Raw genomic sequence first — 27,068 nt, forward strand, 5'->3', positions numbered from 1 at the left:
ATGATTATCACAGAATTGGAGGGCTGACTGAATAATGTGCGATGAGCCACTCACGAATCCACAACAAACAAAAAATCGCTCAAATATTCCTTTCAACTTCCAACACAATAATCGAAGAAAAGAAGTGTAGCAAGTGTGAGTGAGCCGATGAAACTGAGAAGTAGATCCAAATAATTTGAAACTTGTTCAATGAACAAAGAGCAGTCTGCAATTTTCTTTACGCATATTGAAGAGTATGAATTATTTTTAAGCAGCTTTCAAAAATATTTTAAACGTGAGAGACGGCAAATTGAAAATTAAGAAATCCACTATTCCGATGTTAATAAAAATGAGAAGAACTAAGGATATAAACGATGAATCTCGACTCACTACGAACACTCAAACGAGCCTATAAGTTGATGCGGCAGCAGAGCAATAGAATGTTACATATATCCTAATGCAGCTTGATCACGACATCAAGTTGTTCAAGTGTATACTTGAGGCACAAAGTAAATAATATGCTTAATGTACTCAGCCACAACTTATTTAACGTAATAGAAACGATCTACAATTTATGTAATACTCAACATAAAAAAATAAAGTAACGAGTTTCATGACAACGTCATGAGCCCACTCGGCAACGACTATGAGAAGGGGAACGTGTATGAAATCTATGACCTTTTGTCCATTTTCATGGGGGATATTGAGCTGTGAATCATGAATAGCAACTAGCGGACTTCTTTACAATCGTGTTTGAAAGTAGCACAACGCTACAGAGCATCACTTTCTTAGGACGTAGGGACACCATTTCCTATGAATTAAAAGACAAACCATGTGACAGCTTCAGTGACGAGAGGAACAAATATCAGGCATAGCTGCACCCAATGGTGTGTAACGAGTTAAACTCGTGTCGTGATTGATTGAAAATAGAGCACCGCCATTGACGATTCTGAATAACGCATGACCATCGAGCTATGGTCCGACAAACTAAACAAGTTGAGTGTTAACGGGTCACTGCAACGGGGCAAACCCTTTGGTATAGGAAAAAAATCTTCCGCTTCTTGAATAAAGAAGTCAAAAAAAATGAAGGAGACTAGGTAATTCCAGCAGTCTGACACCTAAAGCTAAATAGTAACGAGGAACGAAAAGAAATATCCCGGTCATTGACGTAATCATCAGTAGTCATAGCAGCATCCAGGCTAGAATGCGTCTCGTACACCGGTATGCACTCGCTTTAGGGCCGCCACGCGGTCCTGATGTGCGATGCTGTCGAGGTGCTCGCCCACGTCACGCAGCGTCACCAGACTCGCGTCACACGCGTAGCAGCGCTCCCACATCGACATGTTGTCGTGACGGCCTGACGATGCGCTGCGCATTACACTGTAACACGTGCAACTTAGTCATAAAGTTAAACAATGGCATAGGCAAAAGCATATATGAAGTATTAAATGCTCAGTTATGTAGAAGGGAATAAACTACAAAAAGTAGTTATTTTCATGATTAGTAGAACAATTTCATAATGTACGAGCAGAACAAGTGATATAATGTACGAGCCGCTTTTTAAAAAGAGCTCATAAATTAAGGCAACATTGATATTCATGATAAAGAGGGTGCGCAGCCGTCGGCCACAAATTCAACTCTTACACAAGCCTTAATTGTAGCAAACGCTCTGTAAAAACGTGCTCAGCTGAACTCAGCTTCAGAGCTACGAAGTCGCCGACCACGCTAGAAGCACCGCAAGACATACCAGTTCCGCGACGGCTTGAAGCTAAATGTGATGTGTGCCTGCAGTCACTGCTCCAGCCAGTATAGTTCTCACAACACCTACACCCCAGCATGAGCCTACCTCCACACTTACACCGCTTTATACCTTGCACCTTGCTGCAGTTAATAACCGGCTCCAGTCCCCTACTTTCCCCGCTTCTCTACCTTGCTGCAGCTAATGAGGTTAGGTTAGGTCCGGAAAAGTTTGTTTGGGTGGTGGGTGGAGAGTCGTGTAAAGTGCGGAGGAAGATGAATGCCGGTGGTGTAGATGCTGCGAAAACTAGACTAGCTGGAACAGCGGCTCCTGGCTAGCTGACGGCATCCTTGGCTATAAGAACTCAAGTTCAAAGCTTATTTACTCAGTAGCAGGCTTTGCGCACGGGAAGATTATGAAAGATGTTGGCATTTGGCAATGCTGGCGTCTAACAAGCAAGCCGATGATGAGACCTATCGTAATTACTACACTATCTAGAAGTAGGCACCGAAAACAGGGATACAAACTTCAGCTCTTCAATGGAAGACAAACGCGTTTAACGCCCTGGCATAAGCTTCATAGCCGCTTACGAGCGAAGTAAGGCTTCTGAGGATACGTTAATTGTTTGCCTTAGCTCACAAAATTTATAAAGCTCAGAAAGTAGATTCAACGCCTATGGAATAACTTAATTTCAACCCAACAGTATAGGTTTTTCACTCAAATTATAACAAATACAGAAATAGAGTGACAAAGGCAATCTTTGCGAATAATTTCAGTACGCGTTAGGGACAAAACAATTTAAGAAATGAAAATAGGATCAAACAAATACAAGAAAACTCTGGTATAAATACAAGATAGTAACGTATATAACAAAACATAATAATTAGAGCCAGGAAATTCCATTACACTTAGTTTACTACAATGCTACATATTAACCAATCATAAGAACGTAAATTGCGTTGCACTAACTCATTATACGCTCTGACGAGGGCGTCGGTGCGCTTGAGCCGCGATAGCGTCGAGTGCGTGGCGAGGGCCACGCCACGGTGCAGGGGGAACACAGGCGTGCCCTGCACCATCTCATCAGGCTCCGTGATGGGCTCCAGCAGCGAGCTTGCAGGAATCTAGAAATTGATACTTCAAATGTTAGATAATTGGGCACTCAATAAGCTTCAACGACTCAATCAATGGTAGTGTACGTTTCTACTCTATTCAACGCTTCAGTTCATTTTTTAAAATGAAAACTTAATTAGCTTGTCCGATTTTGCAAACAGCTCTACCAGAGTAACCGCAATGTAAACAATCAACATTAAAACATTTACGTCATGTCCTTATAAATATATTCTGAAACACCTTGACTCATAACATGTCAAACGTATGAAGGCTTATGGTAAGAGCTAGCCTTAAAATAGAATAAAAACAATTCATTTATTAAATAGGTTATAAATCAGCCATTGTGCTCGAGGTCTTCAAAGTGAAGACCATTCACATTCACGAACATAACAAATGAAACCCAAGCAGAACGCACCATAATGGTATAAAACAAATACAAGTAAAATCATTTCCTTGATACATATAAACACTAATTAAAAACAAGCGCCACATATACGAGTTCCTAAAAACGTATAGGAATTACTCCTAGTGGCATCAATAACCACATCGCATAACATGGAAGCTTTTTTGCGATTACTAAGGAAGGTAAAACTTAATTAACAGAATCGCCTTAATTTATCATGAACAGAGATTCAAGGATTACACTGATTAAACTTACAACATTCCACTTATAGGCACTGGCGCTGGTTTCGGGTCGTTTGTAAGGCTTCTGCTCATCCAACAATCTGCAATATAATAAATGAAATATTATAAATAATACAATATAAATGCAATGAAATTGCTCTTTCACTGACTAGGGAATGTACATATATTTCAATATCAGCAGAACGCTGCATGAACAGAACAAATTTCGATAGCGAGATTCTTTTTTCATATCCCACATATTTGGCCGTGACCGTGCCTAGTTTGCAACGAATTTATTCACAAAAAAAAAAAAAAATCTAGAACAGAAACCAACTTCCTTAAGGATGAACTAAGGGTTAAGTTTTGTAAAAAAAATCAATACATCAAACTTAGCAATAAGTTTTGGTTCTAAAAATAGTAGTGGGAATGTTTGTCACATAGGCCTTCAAAAACACAATATTCGGAGAATAATTTTACCCGCAATGCGCAGCACAATAGCAACAACATGATCATACTATTTTGGCACAGAGTAAACACAGGGGGAAAACGTGACTAACTGCAGGAGGGAAGTGCGAAGAAGCTTCTGACGCTCCGCCAACGCGGCGGGATCCAGAGCACCAGCGCTGCCGGGCGGTCCGCTGAGCATGCAGTTGAGGAGGTAGCGCACCTTGTTGATCTGCCGACAAAGCAATGGGGATCATGCTTGTGTTGAAAATGAACGAGGGACCATGTAGCTCATGAGGTAAGTAGGCTGGTATAGATAATTGCTATGAAGCATGTAGACAGAAGGAATGGTCTGGTGTAGGCAGAAGGAATGGTGAGGCATGTAGCTTGGTGTAGAGATTATGAATGGTGAGGCATGTAGCTAAGTGTAGATAGTAGAATGGTGAGTCATGTAGCTTGGTGTAGACAGTAGGAATGTTGAGGAATGTACCTTGGTGCAGACATTAGGAATGTTGAGGAATATAGCTTGGTGCAGACATTAGGAATGTTGAGGAATGTAGCTTGGTGTAGACATTAGGAATGTTGAGGCATGGAGCTTGGTATTGACAGTAGGAATGTTGAGGAATGTAGCTTGGTGTCGACAGTAGGAATGGTTAGGCATGTAGCTTGATGTAGACTGTAGTCAGTAGAAATGTTGAGGCATGTAGCTTAGTGTAGACAGTAGGACTGTTGAGGAATGTAGCTTGGTGTTGGCAGTGTTAATTAAGGAACGTTTTTCTAAGCACTCTGAATTAGGCTTCAGAAGAAATTTCTTATTCACACAATTAGAAACGGCACACGTTAACGATTCTAACCCACGCATTCTTACAACTATCATTAGAAAAACAAATTCACGGGAGAAACGGGAGATCAGCACCATGAAGTTACACACAAATGATATAAGTTTAAAGCGAGTTCAGTGACGATAAGCGAGTTAAGGTATTGAATTCTCAGTAATCTGTGGAATTTCCGAGATGTCTAGAATTGGTGCCAAAGCGGGCTTAGCCTTATAAACTATCTCATTATAAAATTAACAGCAAATATAAATAAATAGGAAGATAAAGAATCTTAACAAAATAAGATAAAGATACGGCAAGTAATAAAACATAGTAGAACAAATGAGCTACCTTCTCTAGGTCGTGGTTGGTGAAGGGAATATCGAAGGCGAGCTCGATGTCGTCGTCAGGGTAGGCTGGGTAACCGGTGTCGGGGTCAGCACCCAGTCCGATGATGGCACCAGTGTACTCACAGCCGTCTTCACTCACTCTGAAAATAATTACACTCATAATTATACAATATACATGTAATTAATTCGTATAATAACACACGCTTTCCTTAATGTTCTCCACACTAACTCGCAAGAGTTCAATGTATGGAATCAATCAACACAAGTTATCTAAATGAAATCCATTTCTTCAATAAGAATAAAATCTTGGTAGTACGATCGACTCTACATTCACACGAGTTAGTTTAGTTGTGTGACCCCATGTTTACTAGCGCTTCAGCTATTTAGCTATCATGCACCGGAAATCCAGATGAACATCACTAAAGAGGTCGAAGGTTTTAATTGTCGAATGTTCGTCAAATCAAAAATTGTTCATCACCCACAAGGACGTCTGAAGGTCTCAGACGTCCAGCCCGCTGAAGCTGGCTTGAAAGAAGCAGTGCAAGCATCTCAAAGAGACGAAGTGACAAGGAGGGACAGGTGAAAAGCAATAGAAGACAGCAACTCGCGAACGTACACAGAAATGTACGGTTTAAACCGTTCATGATTAATATTACAGCTCATCTGCCATGCATCAGAGCTAACAGACTGGCGAGTAAGTTCATTAAACCTGACATTCAAACTTTAAATTTATTTCTAACGGCCAAAACAGACGAGTCGTTAACGATTTAATTGCACTCTTTACTCGAGTATTCGCGTAAATTGTAAGTTTAACATAAGTAGCTGGAAATTTATCTAGTATCTAGTGTCTAATATTATGACATCTCGTCATAATATCAAGTCCAACCATTTCGTTTCTCTGTATTTCAATAAGAAAGAGATGATCAACTTGATAAGATATTGAACGGTTTTCATCGTGATGAGCGTACCTCATGTCAGCGCCGTGAGCCGTGACACATACTTTCGTCCCAATATCAAGTTCAATCATTTAATTTCTCTGTATTTCTATAAGAAAGAGATGATCAATTTGATAAGATACTGAGCTGTTTTCATCGTGATGAGCGTACCTCATGTCAGCGCCGTGACACATACCTTCGTCACAATATTAAGTCAAACCATCTCATTTCTCTGTATTTAAATAAGAAAGAAAAGATCAATTCGATAAGATAGGAGCTGGTTCCATCGTGATGAGCGTACCTCATGTCAGCGCCGTGACAGAACGTGAGGCAGCAGATGGAGAGCAGGCCAGGCACGGCTGGCATGAGTGTCGTGTTGCGCGCCACGAGATGTTCCTCACTACCGCTCAGCGACACGAACGAGCTCACCAACATCCTGCGCCCACACACATTTCAATCATATATTATACGGGTTCAACAAAAACGAAACAGTGGTTAGAGTTCAGAGTACCAAGATTGGCAGAGAGGCGCGGGTTCGATCCCAGCTCTGTGCGCCAGTTTCTGGTCAGAATCGGCGAGGAGGCCGGGCGGTTAAGCACAGCGGAATTGTAGCAGTGAGTTGCGAGTTCGAGATCTCAAAACACTGAATGTACTGCGATATTAGGAATCGGCGACAGGCCTGCGACCTACTAAACGCTGAAACCGCTATTATAATAATGATTCACTATTCAACGGCATCTAAACGAAAGTCAACGCTCAAGTGAAGGCCCCTTCGAGTCATCTAAACTAGCGTACTCGGGAACATATGGGCCGTACGCCATGAACCTTCAAATAACGAAGGCATTGACTGACATCAAAGCACTTCGTATCTAGAGGACTGGTGACCAGTTACCGTCAATACACAATACTATTCATATCTAGAGGCCTGGTGACCCGAGTTACCGTCAATACACAATACTATTCGTATCTAGAGGACTGGTGACCAGAGTTACCGTCAATACACAATACTATTCGTATCTAGAGGACTGGTGACCAGAGTTACCATCAATACACAATACTATTCGTATCTGGAGGCCTAGTGACCAGAGTTACCGTCAATACACAATACTATTCGTATCTAGAGGCCTGGCGATCAGAGTTCCCGTCAATACACAATACTATTCGTATCTAGAGACCTGGTGACCAGAGTTACCGTCAATACACAATACAATCCGTATCTAGAGGACTGATGACCAGAGTTCCGTCAATACACAATACTATTCGTATCTAGAGGTCTGATGACCAGAGTTACCGTCAATACACAATACTATTCGTATCTAGAGGTCTGGTGATCAGAGTTTCCGTCAATACACAATACTATTCATATCTAGAGGCAGGGTGACCAAAGTTACCGTCAATGCACAATACTATTCGTATCTAGAGGCCTGGTGATCAGAGTTATCGTCAGCATACAAGACGTCAGACGAGAGGTAACATAGAAGGGACGAGAGGTAACGTAGAAGAGACGAGAGGCGGCGGTGACCTGTCATGGGGGTTCTGTGGCTCCATGTCTAGCGCGGTGCTGTTGACGCTCTCAGGCTCGATGCGCACCTTCTTGCCCAGCGTGTTGAACTGCAGCGCGTGGAACTGCAGCTGCAGTGGCGAGTACGGGCCCAACAGGCGACTCTGCACGAATAAATTCTTCCTTGCAACTTACAGGCAATAATTATTTGCGGAAAACTGCATAAACGTGACTACCGATTTCAACATAGCGATAGATAAATTTACTAGTACAGAAAACCGATGGCCGAGCATTTTTTCTCTGGTTATTGATTTTCTTAGTCAAAATCTGAATAAGGGGATCGTCAATTTATCGAGTCGACCAGATTGCAGTTAGGTATGTTCCTATAGAACAATTAGGAGCCGATATTTAACAAGTTATCTTTTGATAATATAATTGAAAGCAGTTAGGTTGCCGGTAATGCGCAGTATTTCTTTGCACATCTTGTTAACGACGCATAATATGCGCATCATGGCCCAGAATAACAGCAGAATTATTATGAGGCACACAATACGTAATTAATATTCAAACATTAGCCTCCCACTAAAATCGATCAAGTTAATGAACTGGGAATATTAAAACGTGCGTCTAATATAGATTATAAGACCAGGCAATCAGATTAAGATCTTCTCTTAAGATGACTTGCTAAAATTACACCAAAAATCCAAAATAGACAGTTTAAATAAGTGCAGAATAAAGGATTATCGGCTACAAATAAGCATTCAAGGATATTCCGCGGAAAATAATTATTTGAAAAACAACGGGCAACTGTTCTCTGGCAAGCTTTTCTCTGACATACTTTTCGACTAACAAATGCAAAATTAAGGATTATCGGCTACTAATAAGCATATAAGGGTTTTCCACAGAGAGTAATCATTTGAAAAAAACAACGGGCAACTGTAAAAATGCGATCTTTTCTCTGAAGAAGTTCATACTTTGCGGGTAGTGGGGCGCGCACTGAAGGCTGAGGAGCCGAGGGATGTGGTGCTGAGGGCTGACGACAGCGACAAGGAGCTGGAGCAGAAGGAGGAGTCTGGCCCACCGAGCACACGGCCAGGAGGCGTGCACGTGCGATCAGACGAGTACATGTATTGCAGTCGCATACGGTGGTCCTCCTAGAGCACGCAAAACCAGTGTTTTTTAAAGAATTGTTTGAGAAATGTAAATATTTAAATACAGTATACAATATTTAGTTTATGGGAATACTTCATCATGTATCAACGGTTTAGCTGTAATTTGTAGCTATGAACGGACGTTAAGAATTTCAATGACTATTTCGAATACAAAAATGTTGATATTACTGTAATCATGAGAAAAATCATCCCACTTAACTTTCTGTGTAATTCCAGTGTACCCATTATATTCATCCCTAAAATTCTCTTCGATATTTCGAGAAGAACATAATGTGGTTCACAACGTTATACCGATAACAATGTGGACCACAACGCTATCCCGATAACTGTGTGATCCACAACGTTATTCCGATAACAATGTGGTCCACAACGTTATTGCGATAACAATGTGGTTCACTTTAGTATTCCGAGAATCACAGTGTGGTGGTCACAATAGAAGTAAAGTTTAATTTGTGTACCTGAGATTCGAGCGGCTCCAGGGCTCGCACAGCAAAGCCTTTGACAAGAAGCAAGTCGTTGAAGTTCTGAAGGCGATCGTTGCCAGGCTGCTTGTCGAACAGCTCGATGCGCGCCATACCGTGCACGCAGCTGTACACCTGTACATACAGTTCAGGTGGATAAAAAATAGTGTGGTACTTCTATACTTCCAGTGGATAAACTGAGTGCAGTACACGCATAGTTACAATGGGTAAAGAGTGCACTGCAGTACAAGTATACAGTTACAGTAGATAAAGAGCTGCCCGCCAATGCATGTAGCATGAGTGTAGTGAACCAACAACATTGTTTGAACCAACATTGAGGTACAAAGCCTATTTAAGAACCATCTTCCATGGCCAAAAAATTCTGGCTGTTTCTGGTCATCAAACAATATGCACTAAACAGACGAGTTTACCCCCCCCAACAAAATTAAAGTTTATTAAGGAACGATACGCACCGCTAAAATTAATGCAATGATAATAAAAACCATACCTTAGCCAAGAACTTCTTGTTGGTGAGGCGGCGTTTGGCGAAGTCGTTGGCCTCTTTGCTCCACGCCGCGCCGCCGCAGCTCGTGCTCACGGGCCGGAGGAAGCACAGGCAGCACTCGACCGCCATCCGTGGCACGCTCAGTAACCTGCCATAATTTGACCACTAACATAATGAAAGTACCCAGTATCACTATTAAAAATATTTCATCTAATAAATTATATCGTAAAACAAGACATTTGTAGGAAATACAAATTTGGTTCGCTAGGTAGGAGAATAGCCTTGCTAGCTTCTGGTCTCATTCAGATGAGGGAAACCCTCCCCTCTTAAGAAGAAAAAAGATGCGATCGGTCACACCGCACAACAACTCACGCTTCTGGCAACTGCTTCAGTGATGACACCGGCACAAGGGCGGTGTTGCCGTAGTCCACAAAGAACACCTGAAGCAATAATAGAAAGAATAAGAAAACAAAGATATATATAAATAAAATTGAAGTTTAATGGGAATCCTATATTGAACATTATTCAGAACGAGTATTAATTTCATTTACATTACTCCACTATGAGGATTGATAAAAACAGGATATCGGGATTCTCAGATGTTACGGATAATCAACTTCGAATTAAACGTCTAGTTTTCTATTTGTTCAGAACAGAGCTGTGCGCAGGCATGTTCATAACAACAATGTTCACTCAAATATAGAAGTGGGTCAAATTAAATAACGCTTGATGGCGCTTTTTAGCGCATTTCCTCATTTATGGAAAAAATGCACTATTGTGCTCGCCATGTCCATCTGTCTGTCCGTCCGTGACTTCACGTTTTCGTCGACGAGAAAATGCGCTCTCTGTCACTCACTGCAGTGAGTACTGAGGTATATTTTTTTCAATATTTATAAGTACCTACCACTGATATATATCGGTACACAAGATCGGCGTAAATCAAGCTACCATTCATATGATTAAAGCTGAACATCCCCTTCAACCACTTTCCAGACATTTTAAAAGAGCAAGTACACATTTATTTGAGACTCTACTTCCGAAGGGAATACTTTCGGGAAGAACCTTACCTTGATCAACTTCTCTTCACGGTTTCTGGCGTGCGCGCTATTGAAGCCTCTCGGTCGTTCTTCAATCTGCGATAACAGGTGATGTAAGAGTTAATGGAAGGACGAAAAACATTATCTTTGACGTGATGTTCTTCCTGACTTCATTACTTCGTGTTGCACATGATATCAGTCGCTCATTTATATTAACCATAACTTGTAATAATTAATATAATCTTTATCATATGCGTTTACAATGATTTATGACAATTAGAATACAATCAAATATTTGAACAAAAATCCCAAGCAAATCTTGCCAGCAAATTCAGTGCAAGTTTATCCATAACTAGGTAGTTTTGCACGAAAGAGCAGCTACGTACAATGTCGTCCACAAGTCACGACATGATACTTACCTGAGCTCGGGCGTACTGCGTGGCACCTTCAGCATTGGTGCGAGGCGCAAGCACAGGCTCGTTTACTGCCAGTCGATCCCTGCCGACACGCGAAATTAACAGTAATTTGCGTACGCTGACCAAATCGTTCAATTTCCTATCCCGAAATAATCTGATTGCTACGTAAAAATCATGAAAGTGCGATGATAGTCAACTCTAAGTAGCACAAGAAAAGAAATTAGCATCGATTTCAGATGACGGCAAACTTATTAAAAAGTAAAAACTGTGAATAGATAAAACAAGATAGCAACACGAAAGCCCAGCTATTACACGCATAATCAGATCAACTATGGACCAAAGCAGGTGAGGTTACCCAGTGAGCTCAGCTCCAGGCACGTCTTGATCGTCGACAGATTGCAGGGCCAAGTTGATGGTGCTGGAGACGAACTGCAAGTGCTCTGCTGCACACTTGTCGCTGCGAGCCCAAACGCGGCCTGCCGTTTCAACCTGTACATAAAATATGTACTCCCGACTGACAACTGAATATAATTCAAAGGACAACTGGATTAAAATCTTATCAATATTTGCGGAAGTTGGCGACAAACAGACGTTTGAAACACAGACATACTTGCATTATGTTCCATTTGGTATTAATAATTAAGGAAAAAATACAAATATATGATTATAGTCTCAATATCACATAACATAATTGGCGAATTAGCCTCACCCAATGAATTGAGCACTAAAGAGACTGAATCGTTACCGGTTAACACGAATAATCCTATAATAAGAGAAGGCATGTGAAAGTATTTTTTGCAGGCCTGACTTACGTAGACAATTGTGATCCTCCAGGAGAGCTGGTCAGACGGCGGTAGCTCGGCAGGTCGAAACCCAGAAGTCCTCGCTGACAGCATTTGACGCCCTCCGTAACTGTGAATTGACATAGAACAGAATTGAATAGAATTGTCGGCACTGAAGAAATAGGCCCATGGCCTGTTGCCGATTCTTGAATTTTTCGTGACTTGATTCGCAAGGGAGCCGGCCTTTGGAACCCGATCTTTCCATACCTGACGATTGATTGAGATAGCTACTGGACTTATTGCCTGGTCCGTAATTTAATAGGCATTTTAATTTTTAAGACTGAACATATGCTCCTGCATAGCATTGTCTTGTCTGTTTTTGAAGGCGTTCATACTCGGAGCGTCAACTATGCTATCAGGGAGGCTGTTCCACATGTCTGTGACTCGAAGCGAGAAGAAATGTTGTCGCATGGATGTGTTACACCGCAGTTTTTTTAGTTTATAGCCGTGGCTCCTGGTGTTGGTTCTTGTTTCAAATTCTATTAATCCTTCTGGGACCTTGTATAAGCCATGAGTATACTTGTATGCTTCAATGAGTTCCCCACGCAGACGTCGATAACTGAGGCTTGAAAGCTTCACAATCTTTAATCTTTCTTCATGGGACTTGCCTTTCAAGCCCGGAATTATCCTTGTTGCACGTCTTTGAACACTCTCTATTAAATTTTTGTCCTTTTCAAGTTTCGGTGACCACACGACGTTTCCTAACTCTAGGTTCGGGCGCACGACAGCAACAAACAACTGCTTCATCGCTTCTGCATCTAGGAACTCGAAAAAGCGTCTGATCAGTCCAAGTCGTTTATTGGCTTTATTAACTTGACCTTCAATATGCTTCGAAAAATTCAACTCATTGTCGATATAAACTCTTAAATCTTTTTCCATTTTCGACTTCGATATCATCATTCTGTCGTTGCAACCGTGTCTTCTCATATTGTAATCTTGCTGTTCATTATTCTTGCCGAGGTGGATTACTTTACATTTGTCAGCGTTAAAACGCAGCTGCCACTTATCAGCCCAGTCAACCAGCCTGTCAAGATAACCTTGTAACTGTACTTTTTGCGACGTATTCTTCACTGTATTATAAATTTTTGTGTCGTCAGCGTACATCGAGCACACGCTAGACAGAGCTTCTGGCAGATCGTTTATAAACGCAACGAATAAAACAGGCCCGATAACGCTACCTTGTGGCACGCCGCTGCGCACTGGAGTCCAGTCTGATACGGAGTACGGACCCATTAATACTGACACGTTGGCGTCTCCCTACTAGAAAATCTCTGATCCATTTGAGTACATTGCTGTCAATTCCCAAAGACTGCCATTTGACACGGAGTTCTATGAAATGCATGGCACAGAGTAAATGACAGAAACAAATCTAGCTAATAACGCAAAAATGCTCGCAATATTTGCTTAGTGAAACTCTGGAGGGAACTTAATTTCAAAATAGCGACTCTGGAGGGAACTTAATTTTAAAATAGCGACTCTGGAGGGAACTTAATTTCAAAATAGCAACTCTGGAGGGAACTTAATTTCAAAATAGAGACTCTGGAGGAACTTAATTTCAAAATAGCAACTCTGGAGGGAACTTAATTTCAAAATAGCAACTCTGGATGGAACTCAATTTCAAAATAGCAACTCTGGAGGGAACTTAATTTCAAAATAGCATAGCTCTTAATAACATAAAATCGTTTATGAGTCACCAAACAAACCAAAAAAATTATATTGTGGATATTTTTTACAACTAAAAACTAAACACTAACGCAGAGTATATAGATATATCCTAGTAGGCTTATAATTAGCGTACGACCCAATGAAAAGCTATCAGAAATAGTTGAACACCAGTAACGTAGCAGGAACAGTGAGTCTAGTAGTCTACAAATTATACACCTAAAATTACCTCTGATTGAAATGGGTTCTCACATGTGCACTGCTGAGGGAAACGTGCTTACTCGAAATGCAAATTCTAGGCGACAGTAAGTACAACGTGCTTGCGTCATACAATGATACAGTAGGTACAATAATTTCCGAGCGGACAGGCATAAAACAAAACCTACCGCAAAACTCTGGAGTAGGAGTAGGAGGACTGACGGGAGGAGTTCATGTCGCTGGAGATGCCGCTGAGGGCGAGACTTAGTGTCGAGTTCGACATGTTACCTAAGAAGTAATAATGCAGGTTACTTCAATGCAGCCAAGAAATTGTTGACTAGGTCATTAGTTGGCATTTTAGCGCATTTTTTCATTTCTGGAAAAAAGGCGCTATTGTGCTCGTCATGTCCGTCCGTCCGTCTGTCCGTGATCACGTTTTCGTCGACGAGAAAATGCACTCTCTGTCACTCACTGCAGTGAGTACTGAGTTACATTTTTTTACTTATGATGAAAACAAATGGCAGGTATAAACAGAATGTGAGGAACTTTGAATGAAAACGCTTCATGGTCATAAAGGTTTACATTCCATACCATAATCTGGAGGTGAACTACTCTATCATGGAGACGCGCAATAGGTAAGCAATATCATAAGTGCAGCACTAATGAAACATCCCGCTGAAATATCAATGTTCAATGGCACTTGTAATACATGAAGCTGAAACGTGAATATTCCGCGGCACTTGTACCTATGTGTTCGGCAGGAGCACACAACCAAGAAAAATTGTATAAGGCAATTCACGAGTCCAGACCACCGAGACGCGTACCGTCGATGGAGCTGGAGGCGTCCATTGCCGCGGTGCACACGGCGGCGCTGCGCTCCTCCTCCAGAACAGCCAAGAGCCTCTCAGTGTCGACGGCGCTGCGAAGACATTAACGAATAATTACCCTCATAAATAACAGATCGACGGCGCTGCGAAGACATTAACGAATTACCCTCATAAATAACATACATCTAGGCACTTGCTTCAGGTGGGTCCCAAAAATGCTATACTACTACATTAAAATTATTACCATTTAATGAAATATTCGTACACTTGGCAGATAGATTCAAGAGAAAATAAAAAGGCCCTCAACACCCTACAGTCTCATAAGGAGAGCTAGCGAATAAGCTGAATTCTGTTCAATATTATATACCCTCGAACAGACTGACCTGAACACGGCAAGATAAAGGGTTTACCTGAATAGATTAATTTGAAGTGCGTCCTTGAAGCGCGGTACTTGTACCATCTTGAGAGCGATGTACATCGCGGTGGGGAACTCCCCAGGAATACTCTGCTGCGCCTCCTCGCTGCCTTCTGCAGACCGTGCGCGCCGGAACATCACGTACGCCCTGCGCACGATATGGGATGGGTCAGCGAACAGTATCAAAACACTTTAGTCTAAAAATGCATAAAATTTCACTGAATAACATGAATGACCTTCAATACGCGAAATTACTTTTGAAATGTGTAATGACGGAAATCAATTCGTCAATAAGTCCCAACTTTTTATATAAAATTAAGTGAAAACAAAACTAGTAATCCACGCTTAACTTGAAGCAAGCAAATGCATTCCTTAGGTTTTAAAATTATATACTGTCACACCATTCGGAGCACATTACGTCTTTACAGTCCTACCAACAATTAATCTAGACTCACTTGGAGTTTTCTATCTCGATAGCGACGTCGGTGGAGCACTCCTTGAAGAGCTCCCTGATCTGAGGTTCGTACAGCACGGCGCTCTGCACGGGCAGGCGCCTCACGATCACCGTGTTGTACGGGTCGTGCCCGTTGAGCTCGATGTTTGTCTCGCGCTCGTAGTCATCCGAACGACAACGACGGAAGTAGTGCGGAAAAAAGGCTCCCGCGATGCATAACTGCAATAAAAGTTTCTGCTGGCTATTGAATTGTAATTTTGAAAGTTTCAAATGATCATATAAAGTGTACGACAGAGTATGAAGATATATTTTAGTTAACGGGCGAAATATTTTTCATCGCTTGTAGGCAATACAATTTCACATACACGGCAGCAAATTTCTCATACACGGCAGCAAATTTGAGCCTACACTGACAACACAATGATGTGGAGTTGAAAAAAAAGAATTTGTGAACGGTAGACGACATACTTGAAGTGCAAAATACTCTAAAAATCATTAATTTGCAGAATAAAGGATGAAGATGATGGTAAACAAGAATGTGGTCACAATGAATATATAATAATGCAGCGGCAGCTAACCTTAAGAACGGTCTGCTGATGGTCCGTGACAGGATTCTGCAAGTTAAGAGGGACCACGCGGAGGTACTTGAGTCTGTCCGTTAGCTCCTCGACCAGCTTTTGCACCTCACGCAGCTGCTGCAGCTGAACGTAGCTCTTCTTGGCCCACTGCACCTCTAATCAACGCAGTGATGCGTAATTATGGTCATCAAACAACTGAGCAAAAGATCGAAAAACCATAGCAACAAATCCTGCACTGAACCGAACACAAATGGTGCTGAGGTTTCATGTACGGATTACATACTGCTATTGAAGTTTACTTTTTAGTTGGCAAGCGCCATACACATCCTTAGGCTTCACATTTACATACACATTTAACGATAATAAAACCATCAATTTGAGTAAAATATACGTATCGCCGTATGCAGAAGCTGGTAACGTATCTTAATAATCACATCGACTCTGAATACTAAAATTAAATAACCTCAACCTCTAATAAAATAAATTTCTAATCCTATGACTTTCATGCTTAAATACCGCAAGTTTAACGAGCGGATTCAATTCATGACAGCTTACCACTGGAAGTTACGCCAGAATCGTTGATGGGCCGCCTGCTTGCACCCGACAGATGAGGACGGAAGCTGCTGTGGTCGCGCTGAGCCTTGCCACCGAACTCACGGAACGCTTCGCGGCCGTGCAAGTTTCGCCACACCTTCAGAAAGAGTTAAAAATTAATATTTTATTGTTCAGGAACTCATTTCCATCATAATCACGCTGTAATCAATTGAAGAGAATATAAAAAAATTACGCTGCACGCGTTACAGAGATGGTTCTTTGGTGAGATACTAAAAAAATGTCGTATATGGCAAGAAGTTATCGACGTGAATACAAAGGGTGTAATCTTTTAAATGTTTACGATCCAATTGGGAACCTTGTTTTTACAATGTATAATGTTTACAAAGTTTTTTGCCAGTCTCACACACTCGCATAATTGCGTTAGCAACGAGCTCGTTGGCTGTTTTCTAAAGTTATAATATTATAATATACCTTAACTTACGTATACCGCTCGTTCTTACGTACCTATATACCTTATATTATAATATACCTAATTACGTTAATTTTTTTTTTCGACCCCTAGAAAACAATAAAAATATTGTGAATAAAAATCATGCTATGGTCTTCAATCAAACTAGCATAAAAGAAAGGCTTCTGCCGAAGTACACCAATATATATATATAAACACGAGTGGTTAATGACTAGAGAAATCATTGATTTGAATTTTCAGGATCGAACAATATTCTTCAGTGGACGTTGGTTGATAAAAATTCAGGTTCAAGGAAGTAATATAATTTAATTGGATTAATTGAATTAATTTAGAGTAATTGGAGTAACTTCATCGACATTGAGCAGCTGTTTTTCCTGCCACCTGAGACAATTTCGCAACCAGACCAGGTCTCAAAGTCTTACCATCGAGCAACTTCATCTCATGTTCCGTGATGAATTCAACAGGCTTCCTGACACCCTTGACAACAACTCCCACTGTGCTGGAGAAACACACCAGCATCTTCATCGTGCAGTGACCCGAAATATTCGACCGACGGTAGCTGAAGCCCTCATCTCTACGGATTGGACTCCAGCTACTATCCCTGAGGCAGCCCAGAGCTTGGCCCAGCACAACGAGCTCAGCCTCACCTATGATGATGGCCTCCCTGAGGCAGCCCAGAGCTTGGCCCAGCACGATGAGCTTGCTGAGGCGTGGGTCCAGGGGCAGCTGGGCGGCCAGCTCCCCCAAGTACGTGAGCTCGCCGTCCAGGGCAGACATCGACGCCTCGGGCGACACACACAGACAGCCCAGCTGATCCAGATAATAATTCGTTATTGCCGGACTTAACGCGTATCAAATTAATCGACCTGTTAAAAGGATCTTCATATTCATCATGTATGCATGCATGCAATAAATAAAAATGCACCTTTACCAAAATCTATTATAAAATAGCATAGGAGCGTTCAAGATAGTTCTCGTGTGGCCTATGGCAGTCTCTAGACATTGCAAAATTGTTATCGGTAGCCGAGCCTCGAACCCGCAACTGTGATAATGATGCAAATATCATCACTCTGCACCTCCCACCACTATCACCACTCTGCCCCTATCACCACTCTGCCCCTATCACCACTCTGCCCCTATCACCACTCTGCCCCTATCACCACTCTGCCCCTATCACCACAGTCACCACTCTGCACGTGTCACCACTCTGCACGTGTCACCACTCTGCACGTGTCACCACTCTGCACGTGTCACCACTCTGCACGTGTCACCTCTCTGCCCCCGTCACCACTCTGCACCCATCACCTTTCTGCCCCCGTCACCACTCTGCACCTCTCACCACTCTGCACCTCTCAACATTGCGCCTATCACCACTCTGCCCCTCTCACCACCCTGCACCTATCACCACTCTGCCCCTCTCACCACCCTGCATCTCTCACCACTCTGCCCCATCACCTCTCTGCCCTCATCACCAACCAGCCTCTATCCCCACCCTGCACCTATCACCATTCTACACACATCACGACTGCACCATACACCACCTGCTTGAGGTCGAGGATGGTGCGCGCGATGTCAGCGATGTTGGGCGGGTCGAGCGCGAGGGCGAGGAGGGCGGCAGGCTCGCCCATGCACAGGCGTTTCGTCTTCAGCACCGCCACGGAGAGCGGACAGCGCAGGAGCTCAGGTGTCGTGTAGTTCGGCAAGTTCTGCGGCATCGTCACATCATCAGCGCCAAAGTGACGACATTTATGACATGTTGTATAGTTAACGTGCAGTAAATGACTTACACATTGTAAAGCAGTGGTTCCCAAAGTGGGCGATATCGCCCCTAGGGGCGATGGAAAGATCTGTGGGGACCTTTAGAAAGATCTGCGTTTAACCTTTCTCTTTAAAAATTGCAGCATACTAAATCTCAAGAAAGAGGCGTTTGTTTTTATGTGTCAGTCTGTCGTCCCGGGGGGGGGGGCGCTAGAGATTCACTGGGGAGCCAAGGGGGGCGCCAGCCTGAAATAGTTTGGGAACCACTGTTGTAAAGGATTCACACTGGTTTAAAGAAATATACGCAAAATTTTGCAGTTCTGGGGCCATACTTTCAAAACTCGCTAAGTGAACGTAAGTACTTAGGCTCTATTTTCTTGTCTATGATTGGTGGATTTTGCTTGAAAGGCCGTCAACTATTTGCGGCTGAACTTACGGTCTCTTAACTTTTTTTTGGAAAGTATAGGTCCTGAGCGATAACAACCTTGTACTTGAAGTGAGTGATCATCCTGTACACACGACCGTTGCCAGTTCGTCCAGTTCTGCCAGCTCGCTGGTCACACGAAGCCTTGCTGGCCCAGTCGAGCTTGAGGCACGTGTAGTTGGTGATAGGGTCGCAGTGCAGCGTCTTGGTCATGCACAGGTCTATCACTGTCCGGGCAATACAAAGGTTCACACCCATACCCATCGGTAGATTTACATTACAAAATCGAATATAAAAAATGCCAAACACCGGCTGGTAAGGCAATATGGTTTCCGAACAGCCGGGCATGAAAAAAAAATTTTAGCTGTGATCAATTACGATAAGTTAGATATTTGTTAGCTGGACATAAACAGTCATGAGAAGCTGACAAGCAAACATTCTACTGCACTTCAACAAATTATCACAACAAAGGCGCAAATTAAAAAAATCCTAGGGAAATTTACCTAATTTGAACATTATAGAAAACAATGTTCGATAAAAGCCTACGCACCATAACGAACATCAGATACAGTAATTGAGCTCTCGGCAATGTTGGTGGCTATGATGACTTTGCGATAGCCGAGGGGGCACTGAGCAAACGCCTCCTCCTGCTCATTCAACGTGATGCTCGAGTGCAGCGGGAACAGCATCCACCTGAGCAAAGTAAAAACAGGAATATCTTTTAAAAAATGTCAAGCCGCAATAATCTCGTCCTAAATTATTCAAAATTGCAGATAAATATCATTCCTGTCCTTCAGTTATAGATTACAATACTTCAGCTAATTCCAGCAGGAAAATTGATCAATGAGACATATAACAGCACCACGCAACTTAAATATCCAATCAAAACAAAAAAATTATGATAACAGAGAATGTCTCCAGAGGCGTTCAACTTACTTGTTGTCGGCCGCGCAGGCTCGCATTTTAGTGATGATCAACTCGATTTCCATCAAGCCAGGCACGAACACCAGCACCGCCCCTCTGAGACAAGGGGGATGGTCTTCAACATAATTCATAAACGACATCGACATATAAGGACTATCTTAGTGACAACACAGACACTGATTAACATATTGCTACGAATTACACCGGGGCAAAGGGCAGCGCAGGCCTGGTGTGATAAGAAAAAACGCATGCGGAAGGCTGGTGTAGGTGGTGTAGAAGGCCTGGTGTGAAAGCTGGTGTGTGCGGTGTAGAAGGCATGGTGTGAAAAGAAAACACATGCGGAAGGCTGGCGTGTGCGGTGTAGAAGACCTGGTGTGACAAGAAAACACATGCAGAAGGCTGGTGTGTGCGGTGTAGAAGACCTGGTGTGAAAAGAAAACACATGCGGAAGGCTGGCGTGTGCGGTGTAGAAGACCTGGTGTGACAAGAAAACACATGCAGAAGGCTGGTGTGTGCGGTGTAGAAGACCTGGTGTGAAAAGAAAACACATGCGGAAGGCTGGTGTGTGCGGTGTAGAAGACCTGGTGTGAAAAGAAAGCACATGCGGAAGGCTGGTGTGTGCGGTGTAGAAGACCTGGTGTGATAAGAAAGCACATGCGGAAGGCTGGTGTGTGCGGTGTAGAAGACCTGGTGTGATAAGAAAGCTCATGCGGAATTCTGGTGTAGGTGGTGTAGAAGACCTGGTGTGATAAGAAAGCTCATGCGGGAGGCTGGTGTGTGCGGTTTATAAAGCATCATGAAAAGAAAGCACATGCGGGAGGCTGGTGTAGACGTTGTAGAAGACTACATGAAAGGATGATGGGGAGGGGTACTATATGAAAGGATGATGGGGAGGGGTTGTTATAGACGTTATGTAAAATAACTGGATATGCACCTGGTGGACAATTCGTCGGAGCTGCCTTGGCTTGGCAGGGTATCGATTCTATCGAAGCGCTGCACGATCTCAACGACCAGAACACTGAGCTCCTCCGACACCCACGGCTCCGACTCTTGCATCAAACTGCCCATCTGCACACACGACAATATAAGCAAAACACCCGTACCGTTAATGACACACAAGTCAAAAAAGTAAAACTTGTACATGGACGCAACACTTCATGCAATCTTTTAGAGAGCTCTATCGCAAGTCTATAGATAATTATGGACACCATCGTATAATTTGTTACGATAATTTGGGTATCAGAACAATAATATTATTATCCGGAATACAGAATGATATTTCACTCAATCAATTTCTAATGGATCTCCGGCCACTGACACACAAGTTTCCACTCAGCGGTTTGTGCACTTAACCTCGCCACTTCTCACTGAAAAAGTACACTACTGGTCACAACTACAATTTGGAGTGTTTGATAACCACATGACCACGAAGCTGTTTAGAGCTTGCTAGAAAGATTAGGTTCATTTTTGTCAATAGAATAGATCGTTTCTACTGAAGGCCGGCAACATAAGTAACGTGGCAACGTTACAGGCATTGACGGTAGGCTACCAGTGATTGTTCTGAAACTGTATCAGATCATTCAATGCCCATGACATTTAAAATAACAGCAGCATCTTTATGAACAGCACTGTATAAAAAATACCTCTTACGTTCTTTATACTGAGAGTAGGAAAAGGTTCTCTTTCATGCTGAATAAATTCTTTAGGATTATAAAATCTTCGTCAGTTAGCTAATTCATAACTTTACGTTTTCATGCCACAAACAGACGCTTCAGTTGTCAGTTATTTACGCAATCCCTATATTGTTTTACTCAAGAATTTCTAGTATCTTGACGTATTTCTGAAGGCCCCCTCATAATCCAGATGACCGTCCATACATCAAAATCTTTGGAAACGGACCTTTTCCCTGAATATAAGAACAGAGCAAAATCGTCGGCTGCATACCTATTCCCTAAAGATAAGAGTAGAATAAAATCCTTGGCCGTGTACCTTTTCCCTGAATATAAGAGCAGAGCAAACCCTTGGCAACATACCTTTTCCCTGATGATAGGAGCAGAGCAAACCCTTGGCAACATACCTTTTCTCTGAAGATAAGAGCATAACAAAACCCTTGGCAACATACCTTTTCCCTGAATATAGGAGCAGAGAAAAACCCTTGGCAGCGCACCTTTTCACTGAAGATAGGAGCAGAGTAAACCCTTGGCAAAGTACCTTTTCGATAAAAGTAGAGAAAAATTTTAGGCAGCGTACCTTTTCCCTGAAAATATGAGCAGAGCAAACCCTTGACAGCGTACCTTCTCCCTGAAGATAGGAGCCAGATGGTCGAGGTAGTATATTTCAGTGTTGAACTGCGACATGTCGTTGATGGAGACGATGGGAGCCGGCAAGAGACGTCCCATGACGGGCGTCGAGAAATACTTGGCGAATTTGTCAGCTTCGATGGTAGCTGACATCAGGATTACCTGCACAACAACCTCATATCTGACGGCAGTGTTTCTTAGCTAATGTCTGTGAGTGCCAACCATTTTAAAGGATCATTATTTTTCACATGTTGATATTGAGCAAAAGACATTTCAAGAATCCTTTCAATGGCCGATATACATATAAAGAGCGGGTATTAAAATTGATCTTTACATCAAAAATTCAATGCAATTGGAGTATTGTTACAATACTGGCTTACAAAAAGATAATAATCACCAAAAAAATCATTCGCGATCACAATGTCATGGATAATCTGTACTGTATACATCCTCTGTACCAAAATATAATTAAAATAATTGAATCTCACTTTAACATTTCTGGAGACGGTATTGAGCAGCTTTTTGACGATGAGGAGAGCAAAGTCCGTGTGCTGGTCACGCTCGTGAACCTCATCAAGGATGATGTGCGTGAACTGGTCCAGGCTCTTCTGGACGATCAGTTTCTGCACGAGCACCTCGGTCGTGACGTAGCTGAGACGCGTGTCCTCCGTCGTGCAGTTGTCCAACCCCACCTGTGGGAGGAGGTGGGTTGTACAACGATTATTCATGAAGACTTTGCAGTAGTAGCGATGTGATTCTTATTCTCGACCCGAGCCTAGAAATGGTTATGCTACGGCCATGCTTAACTTATGTGTTATAGATAATGCATAAGTAATAGTACATAATAACGTGAAAATACATTAGAGCACAGGTACATAGGGCCGGTCCAGCTAAAATCTAATCACCTGGTACCTGACAGCAGCAGAGCGAGTATCACATGGTATCTAAGTATCACCAGAGGTATCCAAGTATCACCTGGTATCTAAGTATCACCTGGTATCTAAGTATCACCTGGTATCTAAGTATCACCTGGTATCTAAGCATCACCTGGTATCTAAGTATCACCTGGTATCTAAGCATTACCTGGTATCCGACGAGAGAGCCAAGCTTCCACTTGCGTTCCTCACAGACGCGCCTGGCGAGCGTGACGGCGGCGATCTTGCGAGGTTGCGTCACGCAGATGTTCACATTATAGCCTTCATCGCGGCCTTCATCCAGGATGTACTGGGCGACCTGGTAGGTAATTCAATAGTAAATTGAATAGCTACTTACAGTTATAATGTCATAGGAAATAACCACATAATATACCTGATAGTTAATTTATAGTAAATTGAATAGCCACTTCTAAAATAATACAGCGGTTTCAGCGTTTATTAGACCGTAGCCCTGTCACCGATTCTTAACATTGCAGAACATCCACAGCATGTTGTGGGCTCGAGCTCGCAACTGACTGCTTCAAATTTTATTTGCTTGACCGCCCGGCCCCCTTGCCGATTTTGACCAGAAACTGGCGCACAGAGCTGGGATTGAACCCGCACCTCTGCGCACCAATCTTGGTACTCTGAACTTTAGCCACTGTGCCCCCTTCATCGTTATAATATCATACATAAGTTAATAGACCTGGTAGTTAATTCAAAATTAAATTCAAATGATGGACCCGAGAAAATAATGTACAACCATAAAGGAAAAATTGAGACCCGTGCACGTTATTTGAGCAATGCTTATTACCTGAGTAGATTTTCCACAGCCAGTGCGTCCTTCTATGACCACAACTCTGTAGCCTCTGATCTTGTTCAGAATCTGAAATAAATATTTTTGCTGCGATGAAAAGTTCATCATGTTATGTCGAATTGAAACAAAATTAAGTTAAAAAGGGGGCGGAAATTGCAGATAATCTCAACATAATCCATTGAACACAAGAAGACAGCAATAACAATTTCAAAGAAACAAGAAATTCCTTCCAGCATTAAGGCAAAAAAAAAAAAAGCCGGAGCATTAATTCTGTTAGCAACAATTTTTGAGCACTATGATGAAGCAACTATTCGTAGCAATTAAAAATTTACCTCATCTTTGTATTTGAAGACAGGAAGTTGTTCAGTCTTGGCATCTCGGTGAGCAAAATTGTATTGCTGGAAAACCTTGAGTTGCTCCTGTGCCATGACCGCCGTGTCGAGAGACAGAGCTCCAGCAACAGATCCCTGCATGGTATCCTCCTCCAGGGCACTCAAACTATAGTCGACAGTGACTGGTGTATTCTTCTTAGGCATTTTATTCGTGGTTGAAGGTGTCTCAGCACTGGGGTCTAATTCATCACATACATCTTCATCACCAGCTAGAGTTTCGGTGTCACTTTCATCATCGAGCAATGAAATTTCGGGTTGAGGAAAAGCACTTGCACCGGCAGCACAGCTGCTGGAGACACTCTGATTGAGGTTCACCCGTCTCAGAGAGTGGGTCAGAGATGACTCATCTTCTGCTAGAGAAGAAACGTCCCCAGTCATGCACAAGCTCTGCTCACCGCCCGATGTGATGTCAGGAGTGTTCGGCAAACTTTCTTCCGACTGTTAACAGGAATTTCATAAAACCAACGATAATTTTAAGGAAAAAAATATATTTGTATTTACTCAATATTGAATTGAAGACTACCACACATAAAACCTAACTTGGTCACTGGCTAGAACTCTACAACTTTCATCATATTTTATAATTACTTATGCAAAGATATCCTAGAATCTATATTGAATATCAATCCAATATAAATTCAATCCTGATAAGATTTGAGCTTATGAAATGAGGCTCCAATAGCATGATTAATGGCACTCACTTCGAGGGTCTCACGAACATGCTGCTGGTGATATCTGTCCACATAGTGCTGGCCAAGCTCCCTGCACTTGTACAGAGGCAAGGGAACGGTTTCTTCAAGTTTATTTCTCTGCTTCGGAATTTTCACCTTGGTCATCTTAGGTGGCTGAAATAAATTTCAATTAGCTTTTCATTAAAAAAACATGATATAAAGCAGGGAAATAAAAAATAATTAACACAGGTTTAGCAAATATTAACTTATAAATATAATGATATAAGCATATGTACATTTTATTATACACATATAATATGCATACATTATATATAAACATATATATATAAATACAAGAAGGCATTATATATAAATACAACAGCAAGAGGACATTCATGCTATCATAAAGGAGCGAGATAATATTTTTGGATGAAAAGCTTCATTACAGTGTTAAATTTTCTTGAAAACAAAACTACACTTCATTTCAGCAATAAAAATACACTTCTAAAAAGGGGTTATTTCCTATAGGTAGCTTTATAGTCATTCAGAACATATATACACCACAATGCTGAACAAATATCCCCATTTGTTCATCAATATACAACAGGATTTTTGTGACGAATCTCCACAGAATTTTCTTTTCTTCTGCCATTTTTAGCAATTTTGGTCACATAATTGAATTGTTAGTTAAATAAAGTTAATTTTTTGGTAATGTTAATGTTCAATTAATTTGTCATAGATAAATTAATAAACTCTCCAGATGAATGAAGAAATTTATCAATGTTAGACATATACACATCACAGTACAGTATATTTCACCTAGTTTTCCTCATGAGTGTCAATATACCATTAACTTGTCTACTATTATATTTTATTAAATTGAATACAAAATGGTTTTGGTGTGTCCATTTCTTCAGATATTATGAGAGAAGCGTGAGAATTGTGGAAAATTTTTAAAGATCATGACACTAGAGTTATTTTACAAATATGGAGTCTCCCACCTACTGCTGCCAAATACAATTTTGAAAACAAAATAAAATCTTGACGAACATGAGTATTGATAAAACCAAGAATTTGAGACTCTTCCCAAATTAAAAGATAAAGACTACCGTACATATTTTAGATGATATTAACTTAGTGTAGGGCTTCAACATGGCACAAGGCTAATACTTGGAAGAACAAATGAATGAAAACTCGCATTGAAAAGAAGCCTGAATGTGGTCCTACACATGCACATGACCTTCACTGCCAGCATGGATTCAACTTTTAACAATCAATTAGCATGCATTAGAACTTAGGTTCATTCTTTTGTGGAAGCAATAAAACCAATATAATTGCTCATAACTTTTAAAACAGGTAACAGACAATGTAGAAAATGCATCCGTATGAAAATAACTCACCTCAAAACTGAGTGATTTGGTAGCAAACCAGTTGAGGTAGTCATTGGCAGTGAACCTGCTCATCTTAAGTACTTTTGAATTTTCAGGATGTATACAAATCTGTTGAAAAATATGTACAGCAATTAGTTTTGATACATTTAAACATTTCTATCCATTCATTGATCAAATCATAACATAATAAGTTGTAAATGGTATTGTGTTATTTATGCAAATCTACATTTTCTTCAAGGAAAATCTACATACTCATTGTAATGTACTTTCTAGTAATTCTGCAAGTCCATGCATAAAAGTTTGTTCCTGACATGTTGCCAAGATCTGTTAAATAGAATAATAATATCTGCCTTCACACTGGCCTGAGAATGCCTTTTCTATAAGGCA

The 27,068-nt window shown here is 41.6% G+C and overlaps 1 protein-coding gene across 1 annotated transcript; it reads right to left on the reverse strand.

Moving 5' to 3' along the window:
• Window positions 1-457: 457 nt before the first annotated feature.
• On the reverse strand, window positions 458-26,793 carry LOC108664989 (ATP-dependent RNA helicase TDRD9). Its single transcript, XM_018151700.2, has 34 exons — window positions 26,691-26,793; window positions 25,321-25,464; window positions 24,560-25,057; window positions 24,225-24,296; window positions 23,580-23,729; window positions 22,985-23,188; window positions 22,491-22,658; window positions 21,131-21,264; window positions 20,209-20,292; window positions 19,823-19,965; window positions 19,333-19,499; window positions 18,632-18,796; window positions 17,604-17,900; window positions 16,622-16,757; window positions 16,067-16,221; window positions 15,490-15,707; window positions 15,030-15,182; window positions 14,617-14,711; window positions 13,981-14,080; window positions 11,903-12,002; window positions 11,446-11,579; window positions 11,094-11,172; window positions 10,705-10,770; window positions 10,010-10,077; window positions 9,641-9,785; window positions 9,130-9,267; window positions 8,474-8,653; window positions 7,521-7,663; window positions 6,300-6,434; window positions 5,065-5,203; window positions 4,012-4,130; window positions 3,489-3,555; window positions 2,687-2,841; window positions 458-1,359 (listed from the first exon to the last, which is right to left on the reverse strand). Exons 1-34 carry the CDS (start codon window positions 26,751-26,753, stop codon window positions 1,179-1,181), a joined length of 4,995 nt encoding a protein of 1,664 aa, XP_018007189.1. The 5' UTR covers window positions 26,754-26,793; the 3' UTR covers window positions 458-1,178.
• Window positions 26,794-27,068: the final 275 nt, after the last annotated feature.

The sequence above is a fragment of the Hyalella azteca genome, unplaced genomic scaffold (genome assembly GCF_000764305.2).
Source record: "Hyalella azteca isolate HAZT.00-mixed unplaced genomic scaffold, Hazt_2.0.2 contig13225, whole genome shotgun sequence".
NCBI classification, from domain to species: Eukaryota; Metazoa; Arthropoda; class Malacostraca; order Amphipoda; family Hyalellidae; genus Hyalella; species Hyalella azteca.